Source organism: Arachis ipaensis, chromosome B6 (genome assembly GCF_059453495.1).
Source record: "Arachis ipaensis isolate K30076 ecotype BB chromosome B6, ASM5945349v1, whole genome shotgun sequence".
In the NCBI taxonomy this organism is placed as follows: Eukaryota; Viridiplantae; Streptophyta; class Magnoliopsida; order Fabales; family Fabaceae; genus Arachis; species Arachis ipaensis.
Window position 1 is genome coordinate 351,984 of NC_142441.1, and position 15,952 is coordinate 367,935.

Genomic DNA, 15,952 nt, shown 5'->3' on the forward strand with positions numbered 1-15,952 from the left:
CCGCGAAAACGAAAACAAAAACAAAACTCCACGGTGGGCGTCAATGAGCTTCACCCGAGATTCAACTCCAACGTCTGAAACCCGCATCATCGAGGTAGATCTGAGAGTAGTGATCATCCAAAACCGAAAATGATTGTTGCAGATGGAATCGACGATGAAGAGAAGTGGCTGGCGGAGGGCATCGCCGGCGTTCAACATCACGCTTTCTTCATGCACCGCGCCCTCGTCAGTATTCCACCCATAGATCCTTCGCTTTTCTTTTTCTCGTTATTCCTAATTCTGTTATTCGCGTTTTCGCGCAGGACGACAACAATCTCAGGGACGCTTTAAAATACTCCTCGCTAATGCTTTCCGAGCTTCGAACTTCGAGGCTCTCCCCTCACAAATACTATGAACTGTGTACAATTCCTCTGTTGCCCTTACAAACTATTCATACTCAATTAGTCTTTCAAATCATGCTTTCTTTTTTATTTATTTATGGTGTGCGTGTGGTTGAATTAGATATGAGAGCGTTCGACGAGCTTAGGAGGTTGGAATTGTTCTTCAAAGACGAGAGCAGGCATGGCGTTTCCATTTTTGATCTCTACGAGCTTGTTCAGCACGCTGGAAATGTATTGCCTAGATTGTAAGTGCTTTCTTCATCTCTCCGATGAAGCCAGTGCTATGTTATGTCATGTTTTGAACTTGAATGGTTGTTGATTTTGCTGCCAGGTATCTCCTTTGCACAGTGGGGTCGGTGTACCTCAGGTGTAAGGATGCTCCTGTGAAGGATGTTCTTAAGGATCTGGTGGAAATGTGTCGTGCGGTTCAGCACCCAATTCGCGGCCTGTTTTTGAGGAGTTACCTTGCTCAAATCAGCAAGGATAAGTTACCCGATATTGGCTCTGAATATGATGGAGAAGGGTAAGCACATTAATTGGCTGGTAATGCATTCATAGTTCTTTGATATTTTTTCGGTTGCGACAACAGTTAATGATTTCAGTAGTTCTAATTTAATCGAGAATAGTAATTATTCTGTGAAAGAATGGCCTCTTTTTACTTTTACTGCAAAAGTTTGCTGGATATTTGAACATCCGGATTGTAAAAATCTCTATGGTTTTAACTTTGAAATTTATGAAATTGGAAGTTTTATTTTTGGCATCATGTTTGGGTTAACAAGAATTAAACGACTCAGTAGCTTCTTTCCTTGCAGGGATTCGGGCAATGTCATGGATGCTGTTGAATTTATCCTACAAAATTTCATGGAAATGAATAAGCTTTGGGTTCGATTGCAACATCAGGTTTATTTAACTTCGTTACTGTTATCAATTATACTCTTATGAGATGCATAGCACCACAGTACTTGCATGCCATAGCCATAGAGGTAAAAATAAATCATGAGAACATGATTTCTGGCAATGCAGGTGTTATGGTGCTACTGAATCATGCTTAATCTTTGGCGATCCTGAGCTTAGGCCTTCAATTGGGCTTTCTGGTCTGCAGGGACCTGGTCGGATAAGAGACAAGAGGGAGAAAGAAAGAAATGAGCTTCGCGATCTTGTAATATGAAAATCTGCTATCACCTGATGAAATATTGTGTTATAAATTTTATACATTTTGATAGATTTAGTAGTAATTCACTTTTTTTTCCCAATTATTAGGTTGGAAAGAATCTTCACATTCTCAGTCAGATAGAGGGTGTGGACCTTGAAATGTACAAAGACACTGTCCTTCCGAGTGTCTTAGAGCAGGTCTAATAAAGTACTTTTTCTTCCTAAAAATATTTTTCCTCTTATTGCAAGCCTTTAAGGTTATAATATTGCTTAATGACTAAATTATATTGAGCAGGTTGTCAATTGTAAAGATGAGCTTGCCCAATTTTACCTCATGGAGTGCATAATCCAAGTTTTCCCAGATGAGTACCACTTGCAGACTCTTGAGACACTTCTTGGTGCTTACCCCCAACTGCAGGTGGGTAACATGGTAGAAATTGGAAATTGATGACCCTTCATGGGCTTGAGGTTTTTTTCTTTCAAAAGGGAACTTTGTGATGACTGGTCAGGTGGTCACTAATGTAGAGTAATAGGAATTTTCTTTTTCTTCCTTTCCATGTCTTCCATTGGCATTTCGATCACATTTCTGGAATGCTTCAAACCTTGTCTCTATCCTATTTTACTGACTTGATTGCATTTGCAGTCAACAGTAGACATCAAGACCATACTATCTCAGTTAATGGACAGGTTATCAAATTATGCTGCTTCAAATGCTGAAGTAAGTTTTACACATTTTTGGAATTTTACTAAGCTTCCATATGTTGTTGACATCATTTCTGACATAGGTGCTGCCCGAATTTCTGCAAGTGGAAGCTTTTACCAAACTAAGCACAGCAATAGGCAGGGTAAGTATTTATTGTGCAGTGTTGGAAGTATTTTCAATTAAAGCTTGGCCATAATGATTGTTGAAGTTGAAACTGATACCAATCTATTTTATATCTGTAAATTATAATGCAGGTGATAGAAGCACAGGCTGACATACCTATTGTTGGAGCAATATCTTTGCATGTCTCTCTTCTGACATTCACTCTCCGTGTTCATCCTGATCGGCTTGATTATGTGGACCAAGTGCTGGTATATTACTTTTCAAACATCCGGAGCACCTATAAATGTCCTGTTTTGTAAGGGTCATGATTTGCATCTTAGATAAACGGATTCTTTTCTGGAATTTATGCAGGGATCATGTGTCAAGAAGCTTTCTGGAAAACCAAAGCTTGATAATAGAGCAACGAAGCAAGTTGTTGCACTTTTAAGTGCTCCACTGGATAAATACAATGATATTGTGACAGCCCTTAGACTTTCTAATTATCCGCGTGTAATGGATCATCTTGATAACCAAACAAATAAAGTGATGGCTATGCTTATTATCCAAAGTATTATGAAGAATAACACTCTCATATCTACTGCTGATAAGGTATGTTGTTCAGCTGTTTGCTCAAGATGATGAGTTTATCTTTAAGTAAGACTGTGTAACACATATTATTCATTTTACTCTTGCTTTTGCTTTTGTAGGTTGAAGTTTTATTTGAATTAATAAAAGGGCTTATTACAGATTTGGATGCCACAACTGTGGATGAGGTGTGCGAGAGACTATAATTTTTCGACTTTTGCTATAAAGATTCAATTGTCAACTTGCTGAATCAACTCTTCAATTTGAATTATATACGAAAAAATGCATGCCAAACTTGGTGGTTTTACATGTGTAATTTTTTTTTCTAAATAAATATAATATTTGCTCAAGCTCAATGTAATTCGTGTGCTTTTGTTTCTCATCTTGCCTTTAAGGTTGATGAAGAAGATTTCAGCGAAGAACAAAATTCTGTTGCTCGGCTCATACACATGCTTCATAACAATGATCCAGAGGAAATGTTTAAGGTTACAATAATATATAATTCAAATGACATTTGGTTGGTGTATTTATATTACGTGCTTTCTAATTCCTATAACTTGTGATGCATTGGCCTTCAGATAATATGTAGTGTAAAGAAGCACATTATGAGAGGAGGACCAAGGCGTTTACCTTTCACAGTTCCTTCCCTTATTTTTTCTGCACTTAGGGTATCTTTCTTCCTCAATTCACTGTTCTTTCACTTTGTTTGATCTCTAGAACTTATTTTACTTTCTGTGTCGAATTCTTTTGGGGTTAGGTAGAGTAGTATTTGAAATTTTGAATTGAGTTGTCCATGTAATTCCGTTAAGTTGTCTTATTTCTCTAATTTGAATCATATTTTTCTGCAGTTGGTCAGGCAATTACAAGGACAAGATGGAGATGTTGTGGGTGAAGAAGTTCCAACGACACCAAAAAAGATATTTCAGCTTTTAAATGAGGTATTTTAAATGTATAATCTTGGTGTAGAATCATATGTGATGGGGTAATTAACAGATCTTTTGTTGCAGATCATTGAAGCCCTTTCTTCTGTATCATCTCCCGAACTGGCCTTGAGATTGTACCTGCAATGTGCTGAGGTAGGCTTGATTAATGGGTTAGCTCTTTAGTCTGTGTGGGAAATGATTTTTATGGGCTGTATAGGACATGACTTATAATCTCTTTGCTACTAAATTTTTCCTAACATCAATATTTACTCTCTATGCTAATTATGACAAGTCTCTCATTTTGCCCAACTGTTTCAGTGGCTAAATGTTTTGCCTCTTCCATTTGTTTTGTGACCATCAGGCTGCTAATGACTGTGACCTTGAGCCTGTTGCATATGAGTTTTTCACCGAAGCATTTGTGTTATATGAAGAAGAAATTGCGGTAAGTTTTAGTAAGACAATCCATTTTACGATTTTCTTGATTTCATCAAGAAAATTACTAATCTATTTCTAAGTACTTGTCAGGACTCTAAAGCCCAGGTAACTGCAATACATCTTATTATTGGGACACTTCAGAGGATGAACGTCTTTGGAGTCGAGAACAGGGATACGTTAACTCATAAGGCCACAGGGGTATGTTCCTTTTGACTTGTTTTTCATTTTTCTTCTTTCTATCCACCAAGGTTATATATATATATATATAGACACACACACACACAAAAAAAAAAAAAGAAAAAGAAAACATGTGCTCAGAGTGTGGTCACTTGACAAATGGGTTGTCGCAACTGTTATTCAGTTTATTATTGCATTTATGCTAAAACTAGAAATGCTGTTCTTTCTGCAGTATTCGGCAAAGCTTTTGAAGAAACCTGATCAGTGCCGAGCAGTTTATGCGTGCTCACATCTCTTCTGGGTCGATGATCAAGATGGTATTAAAGATGGAGAGAGGTATGCTATGAAAGGCTTACCGAGTTTAAGTGGCTCGAGCTTTGTTTGTTTCTTCGTATCATTCCCTTTGCATACGTGTGTTTCCTGAAGTAATTATGTGATTATGTCTTGTTTTCAATATATCATCAGAGTTGAAGAAGTATTTGTCTTTCTAAGTAACTTGTCTGATTATGCCTCTATAATTTGTGCAAGCTTTTAGAATTGGGAATTTTATTTCTCGGGCAGAAAACTTATGATGAATAGTCTTCAAATTGACATCTTTCATTATTTTTTTCTGCTTGGGTGCGGGTGTTGCTTGATTGCTTGACTGCAGGGTATTGCTTTGCCTTAAGCGTGCATTGAGGATCGCAAATGCTGCGCAGCAAATGGCCAATGTAGCAAGGGGTAGCAGTGGTCCAGTAACGCTATTTGTTGAAATACTAAACAAGTTGGTCACCTGTGCTATAAAAACTAGGAAGCTTAGTTAGCATTCTATTTCATGGCTACTTACCCACTGATCAATTTGTTCCAGGTACATATACTATTTTGAGAAAGGAAACCCACAAATCACAAGTGCAACGATTCAGGGGCTGATAGAATTAATCACAACCGAGATACAAGGTGATTCTACATCTGCTCTTCCAACTTCGGATCCCTTCTTTACAAGCACATTGCGGTACATACAATTCCAAAAGCAGAAAGGTGGTATACTGGGTGAGAAATATGAATCTATCAAGGTCTGAATCCCTTGGTTTTTCAAGATGCACATATTGTGTAAGTAATGCCAACAAACCAAGCATGTAGCTTTAACAGTGTTTCATCATTAAATTTGTTCGCAGTGGTGTAGTGATGGCCATTTGTTTCATCACTTGTGCATTAAATTTGTTCGCAGTAGTGTCGTCATTGCCATTCTAAAGCAAAATTGGCATTTGTAGTTTAATGTCCGCTAAAGCCATATGATCCAAAAAGTTTCCAGTTATGAGGGTTTTCCGTTCCTTCAAAGTTCATATTATCAGTTGTGGAAAGAATTGGCAAAATAAAATATACTAAAATGAAAGAGTGAACGTTTAGATATCAAGGATCAATTTAACAGTGTATGCTCAATTCTTTGGAATCATGCCGTTTGTGCACCTAAAAGGTAAAGAATGCGTGCTATTGGTGAGCTGATATGTCTTAAGGTTCTTTGATGATTAAATATAATACAGAAATTGAAACACTATTCTGCAGCAGAAACCAATCATAAGCATTGAATTTTATCTTAAACTTCGTGTGTATCAATCAACAGTTTCATTGTTTGATTTTTTTCCTTAGGCATGCTCGGCAATCACATATATCCCATGCCTCAATTTAAGTTACATACTGCAGTCACACTATACTTTGAATTGAAGATATCAATATATATTTACGTAAAAGATATAAATGAATCCATTAATGGCCTTGGCCATGCTTCTCTTGCTGTAGACTAACCAATTGCTTGTAGATGCTTCCTGGTTTTGAAATCAGCCTCTGATGGCTCCCCATTTCAGCAACCCTCCCATTTTGTAGCACTGCAATGTTGTTTGCATCTCTAACAGTTGACAACCTGTGAGCTACCAAAATTGTAGTTCTTCCTTCCATAAGTTTATCAAGAGCCTCTTGGACAAGCCTCTCTGACACCGTGTCAAGCGCACTTGTCGCCTCATCCAATAGAAGAATGGATGGATTCTTCAGAATAGCTCTAGCAATAGCCACTCTTTGTTTCTGTCCTCCTGATAACTGCACCCCTCTTTCACCAACTTGAGTTCTGTACCCATCTGGCATTCTACTAATGAATTCATGAGCATTAGCTGCTCTTGCTGCTTTCATTACCTCTATCTCTGATGCCTCCTCAGTTCCATACTTGATGTTTTCGTAAAGTGTAGTCGAAAACAAAGCTGGCTCTTGCTGAACCAATCCTATTCTCAGCCTTAAGGATCTCAAGTTTAGGCTTCTGATATCGGATTCATCGATTAGAACAGACCCAGAAATGGGGTCATAAAATCTCATTACCAGAGAAATCACAGTACTCTTCCCCGAACCACTTTGTCCTACTACTGCAAGACTCTTTCCTGCGGAGACTTTGAGATTTAAGTTCTGAAATATGGGGATATCAGGTCTCATTGGATAGTTGAAGCACACATTTCTAAACTCTATATCTCCTTTGATATCCGTTACCATCTTGGAGTTGGGGTTGTCGGGGCTTATTGCTGTTTTCCTTTGGAGAATGCTGAAAACTGATCCTAACGCTTGCGATCCCTTCACGATGTCTGGGGTAAGAGCTAGTGTTTCTGCTATTGCCAGAGCAGTGATGATCAAGATCATGAAAGATTTCATGACATCTCCGAAATTTGAGTCCTTCTGCTTGATTAAAAGGGATGCATACCAAAGTCCAAGCGCATAGGAACAGAAAGCAAACAGCTGTGTAACACCATAGCCGATACCTGATATGTGGCCTCTTAAAAGTGCTTGCTTGTTGGGCTTGTTCAACTCACAGGAAAACTGAATTGAGATACGATCTTCTGCTCCAAAAGCAGCCACGGTACGTATGTTGGCAATAGCTTCCCTTGCCAAAGAAATTGCTCTAGAGTATGCATGACTATAGTCTCCTCCAAATCCCTTGAGAAACAGTTGCTGCATATAGGTTGAAAGTCAAGGTATTTACTATTTAGCACGTGAATCAAGCTAAAGTAGTTAAAACTAAAATAGAAGTAGTAAATGAGTACGTTTTAGTTTTTAAGCTTCAAGCTGGTGTTAATTACTAAATAAGACCAAGTTTCAAAAAAAAGAAAAAGTAAATGAGTAATCATTAAGCATGGTGCAAGAAGAAGCAGATTAGTGAAGTGGTTTATGAGATTAACCTCTGTGATAGAAGCCCCTATGAGTAGGGGGAGGCATGCTACAACCACACAAGTGAGTTTCCAACTGAGTGTGAAGGCAATGGCAAATGCTGTTGCGGTGAGAGCTACATTTTGCACAATGGTAGAGATTCTGTCAGCTAGAGCACTTCTTACTAATGTTGCATCTGCAGCTAGCATGGCTGTTATTGAACCAGTGTTGTTCTCATCCATGTCGAACCATGCGATCTCATTTGTAAGGATAGCTACAATTCAAATCATATGAAAATTTATCAAGAACAGGCCAAAAAGGTAACAATAGTAATTCTGTTGTAGCTGTAGGAGTGTACCTGAGAACATTAATAAGCGCACACGGGCGGTGAGGCGCTCTCCCATCAGAGTATAAAAGTAATGTTGCAATAGGTAAATAGGTATAGTTATAACAGCCAATCCGACAAATGCTATCGCTATCCGATCAACTTCTTGCTTGATTTTAGAACCAGAGTAAAATACAGTCAGAATATGTGTGATTCCAAGGGCAAAGAGAGGAGCCTCCATTCCAGCCAGAATGGCACCAATGGAACCAAGTGCTGCATAAGGCCACTCTGGAGCATTCAGTCTCAGTAAGTCCAAAATGGACGGAACAGAAGCCGCATTCAATGGCATGCCTTGATCACTTGACTGAAGCTCTCTTTCTGTGTTCACATCTTGATAGTTCCTACTGTCAAAAGGTTCTCTAAAGCTGGAGTTCCTTGAACTTCCAGAGCGTGATATTGAGCTAGAGTGTGTGAAATTCTGTGATTCCTGGATGCTCACCAGACTCACATAATCCCCATTTTTCAGCATCAGTTCTGAATGAGTACCACTCTCAGCAACTTGACCATTCTTCAACACAATAATTGTATCTACATCGCGTATGGTAGATAATCTATGCGCAACAATTATTGTTGTCCGGTTTGACATTATTTTTTCCAATGCCTGCTGCACTATGAGTTCTGATTCAGCATCTAAAGCACTGGTGGCTTCATCTAAAAGCAATATTTTTGGGTTTCTGAGAACTGCTCTAGCTATAGCAATTCTCTGCTTCTGTCCTCCAGAAAGTTGGGTGCCACCTTCTCCAACCTGCGTTAGAAACAAATTATCAGGCTTCAAATTTGAATACGTATTTTCTGATATCAAAGTGTTTTAGATCTACACTTTAGTTAATCTTGAGGAACTGAAGTGTAGTCTTAATTAATTGTGCGGTGAACACACCTGAGTATTATAACCATCAGGTAATCCTTCAATGAAGGAATGAGCATTTGCAGCCTTGGCAGCTTGTATGATCTGATCCATGTCAGCACCTTCTTTTCCAAATAAAATGTTGCCAGCTATTGTTGTGGCAAATAGTGCTGGTTCTTGACTTACCAGTCCCATCTGTTCTCTCAACCATTTCAATTGAAGATTCTTTAAGTCATATCCATCCAACAGGATCTTACCTAAGTGAAAATTAATGCATTAACCTCTCCTCCTAAATGCACAACTCTATATAAAACAACTGTCTGTGAACTATTTCAATCAAGTGTGATATATGTCAGGTTTATGCATCTTAATGTTTTTGTATTTTTTGTCCTCAGAATTGAGATAGTATTTAAACGCAGGTGTGACTTTGGTAAAAATAGAGGTGAAAAATTCAAAGATGAGTCTTAGGTATGATTTTACTCAGTTTGATCATAATTTTACACCCTCACCCGATATAGTAGTATCAATTACCTGAAGTAGGATCATAAAATCGTTGAATCATGGAAATGATTGTGCTCTTTCCTGAACCACTAGGACCAACAACTGCTATAGTCTTCCCAGCACTGACTAAGAAGCTCAAATTTTCAAAGACCATATTGGACCTTGAAGGGTAAGCAAAGCAGACCTCAGAGAATTCAATTTTCCCTTCCACTTGTTGCAGAACAGTGCCGTCATCCAACCTTTTTGCCACGTCCGAAGCAGACGCAATCATGTTCATGATATTCGCTGCGGCAGCACGCCCTTTAGCAATGGAACCAAGGCTTGGAGCAGCTTGGCCAAGCGCACTTGAAAGAAAGAAAGAAAGAAAGAGTCAACTTTGTAATCCATAATACATCTTATATAAGTTATGATTATCATTTTGAATCATAGGACTTACAATCCACTAAAGATGACATTGATGATAGTTGTAAATGCTTTCCCTCCATTTGTCTTGTGATGCCTCACAAGTATGCTAGAATACCATAGAAGCAATGCCCAAGCACAAAACAATAGGCCATACGTAAAACCAACACCAATTCCTTTTGCAAAACCACTCTTCTTCCCCATCTTAAGAGCTTTGTCAAGTGACTTAGAGTATGTGCCAACTGCTTTCTCTTCTCCTACAAATGAGTAAACGGTGCGCACTTGAGATATTGCCTGTTCCATGCAAACAAGAAAATCTCAGATAGATTATGTAACACATGAACATGTTGCTTTGTTGGTGTATCTGTGCTTCATATCTTTTACTACCTCTTCTGCCACCTTGCCAGCTTCAGCATATGCTGCTTCACCCTTTTCTGAGAGAGTAGACATAATAATTGTATAAGCTCCTCCTGCTACAGCTATCAATGGAACAACAGCCAAGGTGAGTAGTGTGAGCTGCCACACTGATGTGAATCCAATGCCAAATCCAACAATGAATTGAGATAGGTAACGTATGGCATGGCCTGTCTGCATTCAGTTCAACATAAATAGGAACAATCAAATAAAAATCCTTGACTTGTTTTAAGCATTATTCATTTTAGTTCTAAACATTTCAAAATGAACATGTTACCTTGTCGCCTATTGCATCTTGTACCAAAATTGCATCACTTGAGATGTGGAAAATGATATTAGCATCTCTGGCTTCATTGTCAAAGAAATTAATGTCCTTCTTTAGCACTGACCTCAAGTAATTTAAGCGCAACCGAGCCGTTTGCCTCTCACCGGTTTGCATCCAGAATGCAACACCTGAAGAACAGTAATTTGTTGTCATCATCATGATATGCTGTGAATCTTGGAAACAAGTCTATTACTTGGAAAGAAAGAAAGAAAGTTCAGGTGGAAAGATGTATGTAATGTACCCATCCAAGCTGATACCATAACAAGAAGTCCAAGATATACCAAGTACAAAGCATGCTGCAATGGAGAATGAATTAGCATTAATATACAGGATTACATATATAAGCATTTAGAAGGTCTACACAACCAAAATCTATATATACAGTTTATAGCCAGACAGAATAACAAGAACTGGTGTGTGTTGAGATTAGCTTATTTTGAGTTCAAATTTGTTTTCAACAGAAAGTTTCTTGATACTATCAAGTGTGCGTTTGGTTGGAGATAAAATTAAAACTGAGGGTGAAAATTTAAGGAGCTCATCCATAATCCATAATAAAATTTTGGGTTTAGTTGCTATCACTACTTAAAACATTAATTTATTTCCTTAAAACCATGTATAGTATAAAGAGTTGCATCTGTTACTCACTCTCTGAGTTTGAATATAATTAAACACACGATAAAATGAATCCTAAGTGCAATGTTATAATACTAGTTAGGATTATAAATATATAGTTGAATGGTATCATTTGTAAAAGTTAGTGAAGTTCACTTAAATCTTCTCTCTATATTCTAAGTCCCACTTAGTCTCATTCTTTTTAATTCTTCTCTAAAAAAACAGAAGTGTATGTATTGTACCTCAGAAACCCGTGATGACAATTTGTGAGGATCCCTATTAAGATGTCCCAAAGAATCAATCATGCGACCAAACAAAACAAAGAAGAGAGGCAGAGCAGCACCATGAACACAAGCACCAACACTTCCTAGGAACATTAACACATAGTCAACTGAATCAGCTGCAGCAAACAAGCCAAAGAAGGAAACACTCTCCATTTGGTTTGATTTTGAATCTTTTTGTTGATCCATCTTAAAAGATGATGTTGTTTGTCCTTTTTCCAAACGAGAACCTGAAGAAGCAAGCTCCAGTTCTTCCATTGTTGGATTTTGAAGGAAAAAAAAGTGTGTTAGCCAAGATCTAAATGGAAAACTCGTGGGGTGTGGTTGAGTTAGTCCATTCCCGCCAATAAATATAAAGTAAGATCAAAGCTCAACCAACCATCCATTCTGCATTGCCAACTAACAAATCGGCTATATAATCAATCATTTTGGAAGATAGTAACTATTTTCATACAAGTATTTTTGCATTATTATTCCATTTAATGAAATATTTGTTCAATATGCTTGTACAAAAGTGTCTCATTAAATTCAAAACTTATACATTAAGGACTCTGTTTAGAAGCTTTTATGTTAATTATTAAATTAACTATTTATATACATACATCAAAGTTAAGTAGCTGTTTTTATTAAAGGCACACAAACAAGGTTTATTTAGTTTCGCTGTTTTGTTATTAAGGTAAAATCTTCTTAAGGATTATTTACTTAAGAAAAATACAGCATGCAAAAAAAAATCAATCACCAAAATAATTACGTAGTATATTTGTTGTAGATAAATACATGTATTATTTTATATTACAATATATCTATTCTATATATAAGTGCTTGATCTAATAGTTGTTTTTTAGTTATATATCATGATTCTAAACACAGTATTTACATGATTTATTTATAACAACAATACAATATATACATAGTTATAGTTTGATGCTTTAATTGATTAAGAAATTATATTCCGTCCAAAAAAAAAAAAGAAATTATATATTTTCTACAAGGGCTTAAAAGTAGTTAATTTGAAGTTTTATCAAGTATTTTTTGGTTTTATATGAGCAAAACTCATTCAATAAACAAAAGTATTTATGAATATAAAAAATTAATTATTATATATTTGTATATTTTTATATATATTATTTTTGTATTATTTTATATATTTTTTAGTAAAATAATATAATTTACTATAAGAATAATTTAGCATATCATAGTAGAATAATTAAATATTTTTATAAACCCTGATAAAGATACAAATAATAATGTTCTAATGAATCCATCCCTCTCTCTGTGGGATAATAAGATAGCACGGTAATGCTAGGAAGACAAAAAAACAGTTAGAACTTACCTTATTTAGCATTGATTAATTATCGCAACAATTAATGAATGCTAAATAAGGCAATTTATAGCTGTTTTTGGCTGATTTTCTTTGTTTACCAAACATTTCGGAAGATAGAAATAGTGAGTAGAAATGGGAGGAAGCTAAGCAAGTTATCGGTTATGAAAGCATTAAGAAATGAAAACCTCATATATATACGAGTCATTAAGAGCCAACAACCCCAATGCCGAATTTGTGGTTCAAAGAGTGTGACTTGTGAGTTGAATTGCCCATACAAACTTCCTTCCTTACTACAATATTCATAATAATAATTCACCTATGATTTATTGCTTAGGTCACTTTGTATTAATTGCATTATGAGATGATGAGCCTTATTATATTATTAGTATGGGCAATGGCTAACAACCTTACCAACGATGGCGATTCTTCTGCATCAAATTAAATTATATAATAGGAATTCTGAAACATTGTGTAAGAGAATTAATAACATGTCTTTTCTCTCTAAACGTAAATTGTAGTTTTATTCACAGCAAACTACAAGAGTGTGTGTTTGTCTCATACACATTGACATGTTATATCTATTGTCCCTACTGAATAAGACACGTGATTCATGAAATATATAGAACTTTGCATCTTGTTTAAGAATAAAGAAATGTACATTAACTTAATTTAGAGGCATAACGAGTATCTACAATATGAAATAAAAGATAAATAGTTGTAACAAGGGTCTTAAAATATGTAAACTTTTATTGTTAGTTTATTATTTATTTATATATATATTTATCTGTTGTCTTACTTCTTAAAATATGTATTAATGTCCCGAAGTTAAGATAATTAATTTATTTCCACCATGCATTCCTTTATTATATATATATATATATATATATATATATATATATATATATATATATATATATAAAAGTCTTTTTTTCTAGCTCCTATAAAATGGAGAGTAGTTTGGAGATGCTTGAAGGCCTTAACAACTGTCAAGAATCAATTGCCCAACAGTGTTTATAGATCCCAAGTCAAACTTTTTCTAAATTCGAAAGATTGAATCGTATTCAATTAAGCTAGAATTCAGTAGAAGAAAAAATTAGATATAACAATAATAAATACATTGCAATTGACCAACATACCACGATTTCTGATTTCGGCGGATCACTCCCAATTCATCACTTGAATATGACAATATTCTTTCCCTTTCACTTAACTTTTTCAAACCCAAATCTCATTAAAAAAACAACTAATTAAGATTTTCTTTTCTCTCGTGTATAAGTCTGAAAATCAGTTTAAGTATATCTAGTTAGACATTTTTAATATCTTTATGCTTTTGGCTAGCCACTGATACTAAATTAAAGTCTTTTTTTGAATTTCTTTATAATAATGTTTATTACTAAAAATAATAATACTAACTTTATTTTAAGGTAGGTAATAGATTAGTAAATCACATAAATAAAATATTTCAGTTTAAAATTGCACAAATATATATCTTAAATTATATATTGGTAGTTTTTATATAAATCGAATCAAATATGCTATTTACATATAAATTAAATTAAATTAAGTTATTTTTGACTTGGAACACATTTATAATAAATCGAATCAAGTTATATGTAAACAACATAAATTGATTCTAACTCATTCTAATTTAAAATATGAAGTAGTTTTGTAATTTTAAGTTGGAATTATTTTATTTGTATGATTTACCCTATTAAAAATCCAAAATTAGAGTAACAAGATATAAATATAGTATAATAAAGAGAAACAACTCAAAAACAAATAATAATAATAATAATAATAATAATATAGTCTAGCTATTACAACTAAATATAAGGGAAAGTATGAGAAGCCAATGAAATATTTGTACAATGTGTATAATAGAAATTTAGGGAGTATTAGAGATATAACCATTAGTGTTACCTTTTTTATCAGCTGAAACTTTTGGGATGAGTAGTATCATAACATGGTATTAGAACTCTAAATTTAAAAGGTCAAGAGTCCGATCCTTGGTGAACCCAAAAATCAGTTTAAGTTTTTAGAAAGATGTTTATTATCCCTACTACTCGAATGGTTATTCTAGATAGTATGCTCATACAGCAAAAATAAGTCTTATAAATTATAACTTGAACTTGTAATTAATTAATGAGAGAGTATTACATGGATGAGTAGGGTGGAAAAAAAAAAGGCTCCATCAGCATCTGCTGTGCACCACTAATTGAAAAACAAAAGTGGTATACACAAAATGCACCTTACAAAAAAAAAAGGGCATCATCACTCCCATTGGGAAAAGAACAAACAACAACGATAACATATCATAAAAACAGCTTAATATACTAAACATGTATCATTATTATTATATTAGTTAATAACGTAGATCACCATCAAGACCGACCAAATTACTTGTGGTTCTAACAAAATCACCTTCTTCATATCATCTTATCTTATCTTTCTTTCTGAAAATGAAGTTCAATTGAGGCGTAGAGCACAACCAGTAGTTTTGGCTTTGCAACTTAGCTTTGAACTGATACAAAACTTTGGTAGTGGTAGGCTGCTAGGTGGGGGAGACAAAACATTACTTGAAAGCATGGCATGTCCAATAATATTGCATGTGGTTGGTGTTGAAGCCACAGGGAGAGGGGGAGTAGTGAGAGAGTGTGATGAGAAGGAGGAATAATAATGTGTTGGTCTCTTGTTGGATTCAACATTGTGAATCATTGTGGTACCTGGTTTTGGTAGCAAAGGGTAGTGAGCGTGTGTTGGAAGAGGAAGAAGAGGTGGTTGTTGAAGAGAATAATTGGAGATGGATTTGCTTCTTCTTATCATGCTTTTCTTTGGGTTGCTATTTCTTTTTTGCTTGTAATAATTCGGAGCAAGTGTTTGATCCATTGAATGAGAATGATGCAGTTAGAAGATGCAATTCAACAATAATTTACCTTCTAATAAATCAAATTAAATATCATTCTATCATAACAAGATGCTTGCATAGGGTATATATATATATAGCTGGTGCAATGCGGCAAACTCAAGTTGGAATATTCTACAATTAGTATTAAGATTATAATATTAAGTCCCGCTAGGGACCATCCGAGTACTAGAGATAATAAACATCTTCCCAAAAGCTTCGGATCTAGAGTTCTAATACCATATCATGATACCACTCATCCCAAAAACTTCAGCTGATGAAAAAAAGTAACATTAATGATTATATCTCTAATACTCCTTAAACTTTCATTGTACACATTATATAA

The 15,952-nt window shown here is 35.3% G+C and overlaps 2 protein-coding genes across 3 annotated transcripts; one reads left to right on the forward strand and one right to left on the reverse strand.

The window, feature by feature from the left end:
* Positions 1 to 11: 11 nt before the first annotated feature.
* LOC107645321 (vacuolar protein sorting-associated protein 35B) lies at positions 12 to 5,751 on the forward strand. Of its 2 annotated transcripts, none has more exons than XM_016349324.3 (22): positions 12 to 225; positions 303 to 399; positions 502 to 625; positions 712 to 903; positions 1,193 to 1,280; positions 1,483 to 1,539; positions 1,641 to 1,730; positions 1,828 to 1,950; positions 2,176 to 2,250; positions 2,318 to 2,377; positions 2,490 to 2,606; positions 2,710 to 2,946; positions 3,045 to 3,110; positions 3,318 to 3,407; positions 3,501 to 3,590; positions 3,771 to 3,860; positions 3,930 to 3,998; positions 4,207 to 4,287; positions 4,371 to 4,478; positions 4,690 to 4,793; positions 5,107 to 5,220; positions 5,305 to 5,751. In XM_016349324.3, exons 1-22 carry the CDS (start codon positions 130 to 132, stop codon positions 5,513 to 5,515), a joined length of 2,379 nt encoding a protein of 792 aa, XP_016204810.2. In that variant the 5' UTR covers positions 12 to 129; the 3' UTR covers positions 5,516 to 5,751. The 2 variants fall into 2 exon arrangements, with proteins under 2 accessions (XP_016204810.2, XP_088347397.1); XM_088491271.1 differs by having other exon boundaries at positions 86 to 225; positions 1,404 to 1,539.
* A 243-nt stretch (positions 5,752 to 5,994) lies between these two features.
* LOC107645320 (ABC transporter B family member 13-like) lies at positions 5,995 to 11,919 on the reverse strand. Its single transcript, XM_016349323.3, has 10 exons — positions 11,342 to 11,919; positions 10,729 to 10,783; positions 10,440 to 10,615; positions 10,136 to 10,336; positions 9,783 to 10,042; positions 9,377 to 9,690; positions 8,879 to 9,102; positions 7,975 to 8,746; positions 7,649 to 7,890; positions 5,995 to 7,421 (listed from the first exon to the last, which is right to left on the reverse strand). The coding sequence occupies exons 1-10, from the start codon at positions 11,636 to 11,638 to the stop codon at positions 6,201 to 6,203; spliced, it is 3,762 nt and encodes a 1,253-aa protein (XP_016204809.1). The 5' UTR covers positions 11,639 to 11,919; the 3' UTR covers positions 5,995 to 6,200.
* Positions 11,920 to 15,952: the final 4,033 nt, after the last annotated feature.

What these genes read in the sequence shown, in the direction of transcription:
- LOC107645321 (XM_016349324.3), top strand. Translation starts at nt 130, where the DNA reads ATGATTGTTGCAGATGGAATCGACGATGAAGAGAAGTGGCTGGCGGAG. An exon ending in TATTTCAGCTTTTAAATGAG is followed by an intron (nt 3,861 to 3,929) that starts GTATTTTAAATG and finishes CTTTTGTTGCAG; the next exon opens with ATCATTGAAGCCCTTTCTTC. An exon ending in GGTATTAAAGATGGAGAGAG is followed by an intron (nt 4,794 to 5,106) that starts GTATGCTATGAA and finishes GCTTGACTGCAG; the next exon opens with GGTATTGCTTTGCCTTAAGC.
- LOC107645320 (XM_016349323.3), bottom strand. Translation starts at nt 11,638, where the DNA reads ATGGAAGAACTGGAGCTTGCTTCTTCAGGTTCTCGTTTGGAAAAAGGA. An exon ending in TATGGTATCAGCTTGGATGG is followed by an intron (nt 10,616 to 10,728) that starts GTACATTACATA and finishes ACTGTTCTTCAG; the next exon opens with GTGTTGCATTCTGGATGCAA. An exon ending in ATTTTATGATCCTACTTCAG is followed by an intron (nt 9,103 to 9,376) that starts GTAATTGATACT and finishes ATTTTCACTTAG; the next exon opens with GTAAGATCCTGTTGGATGGA.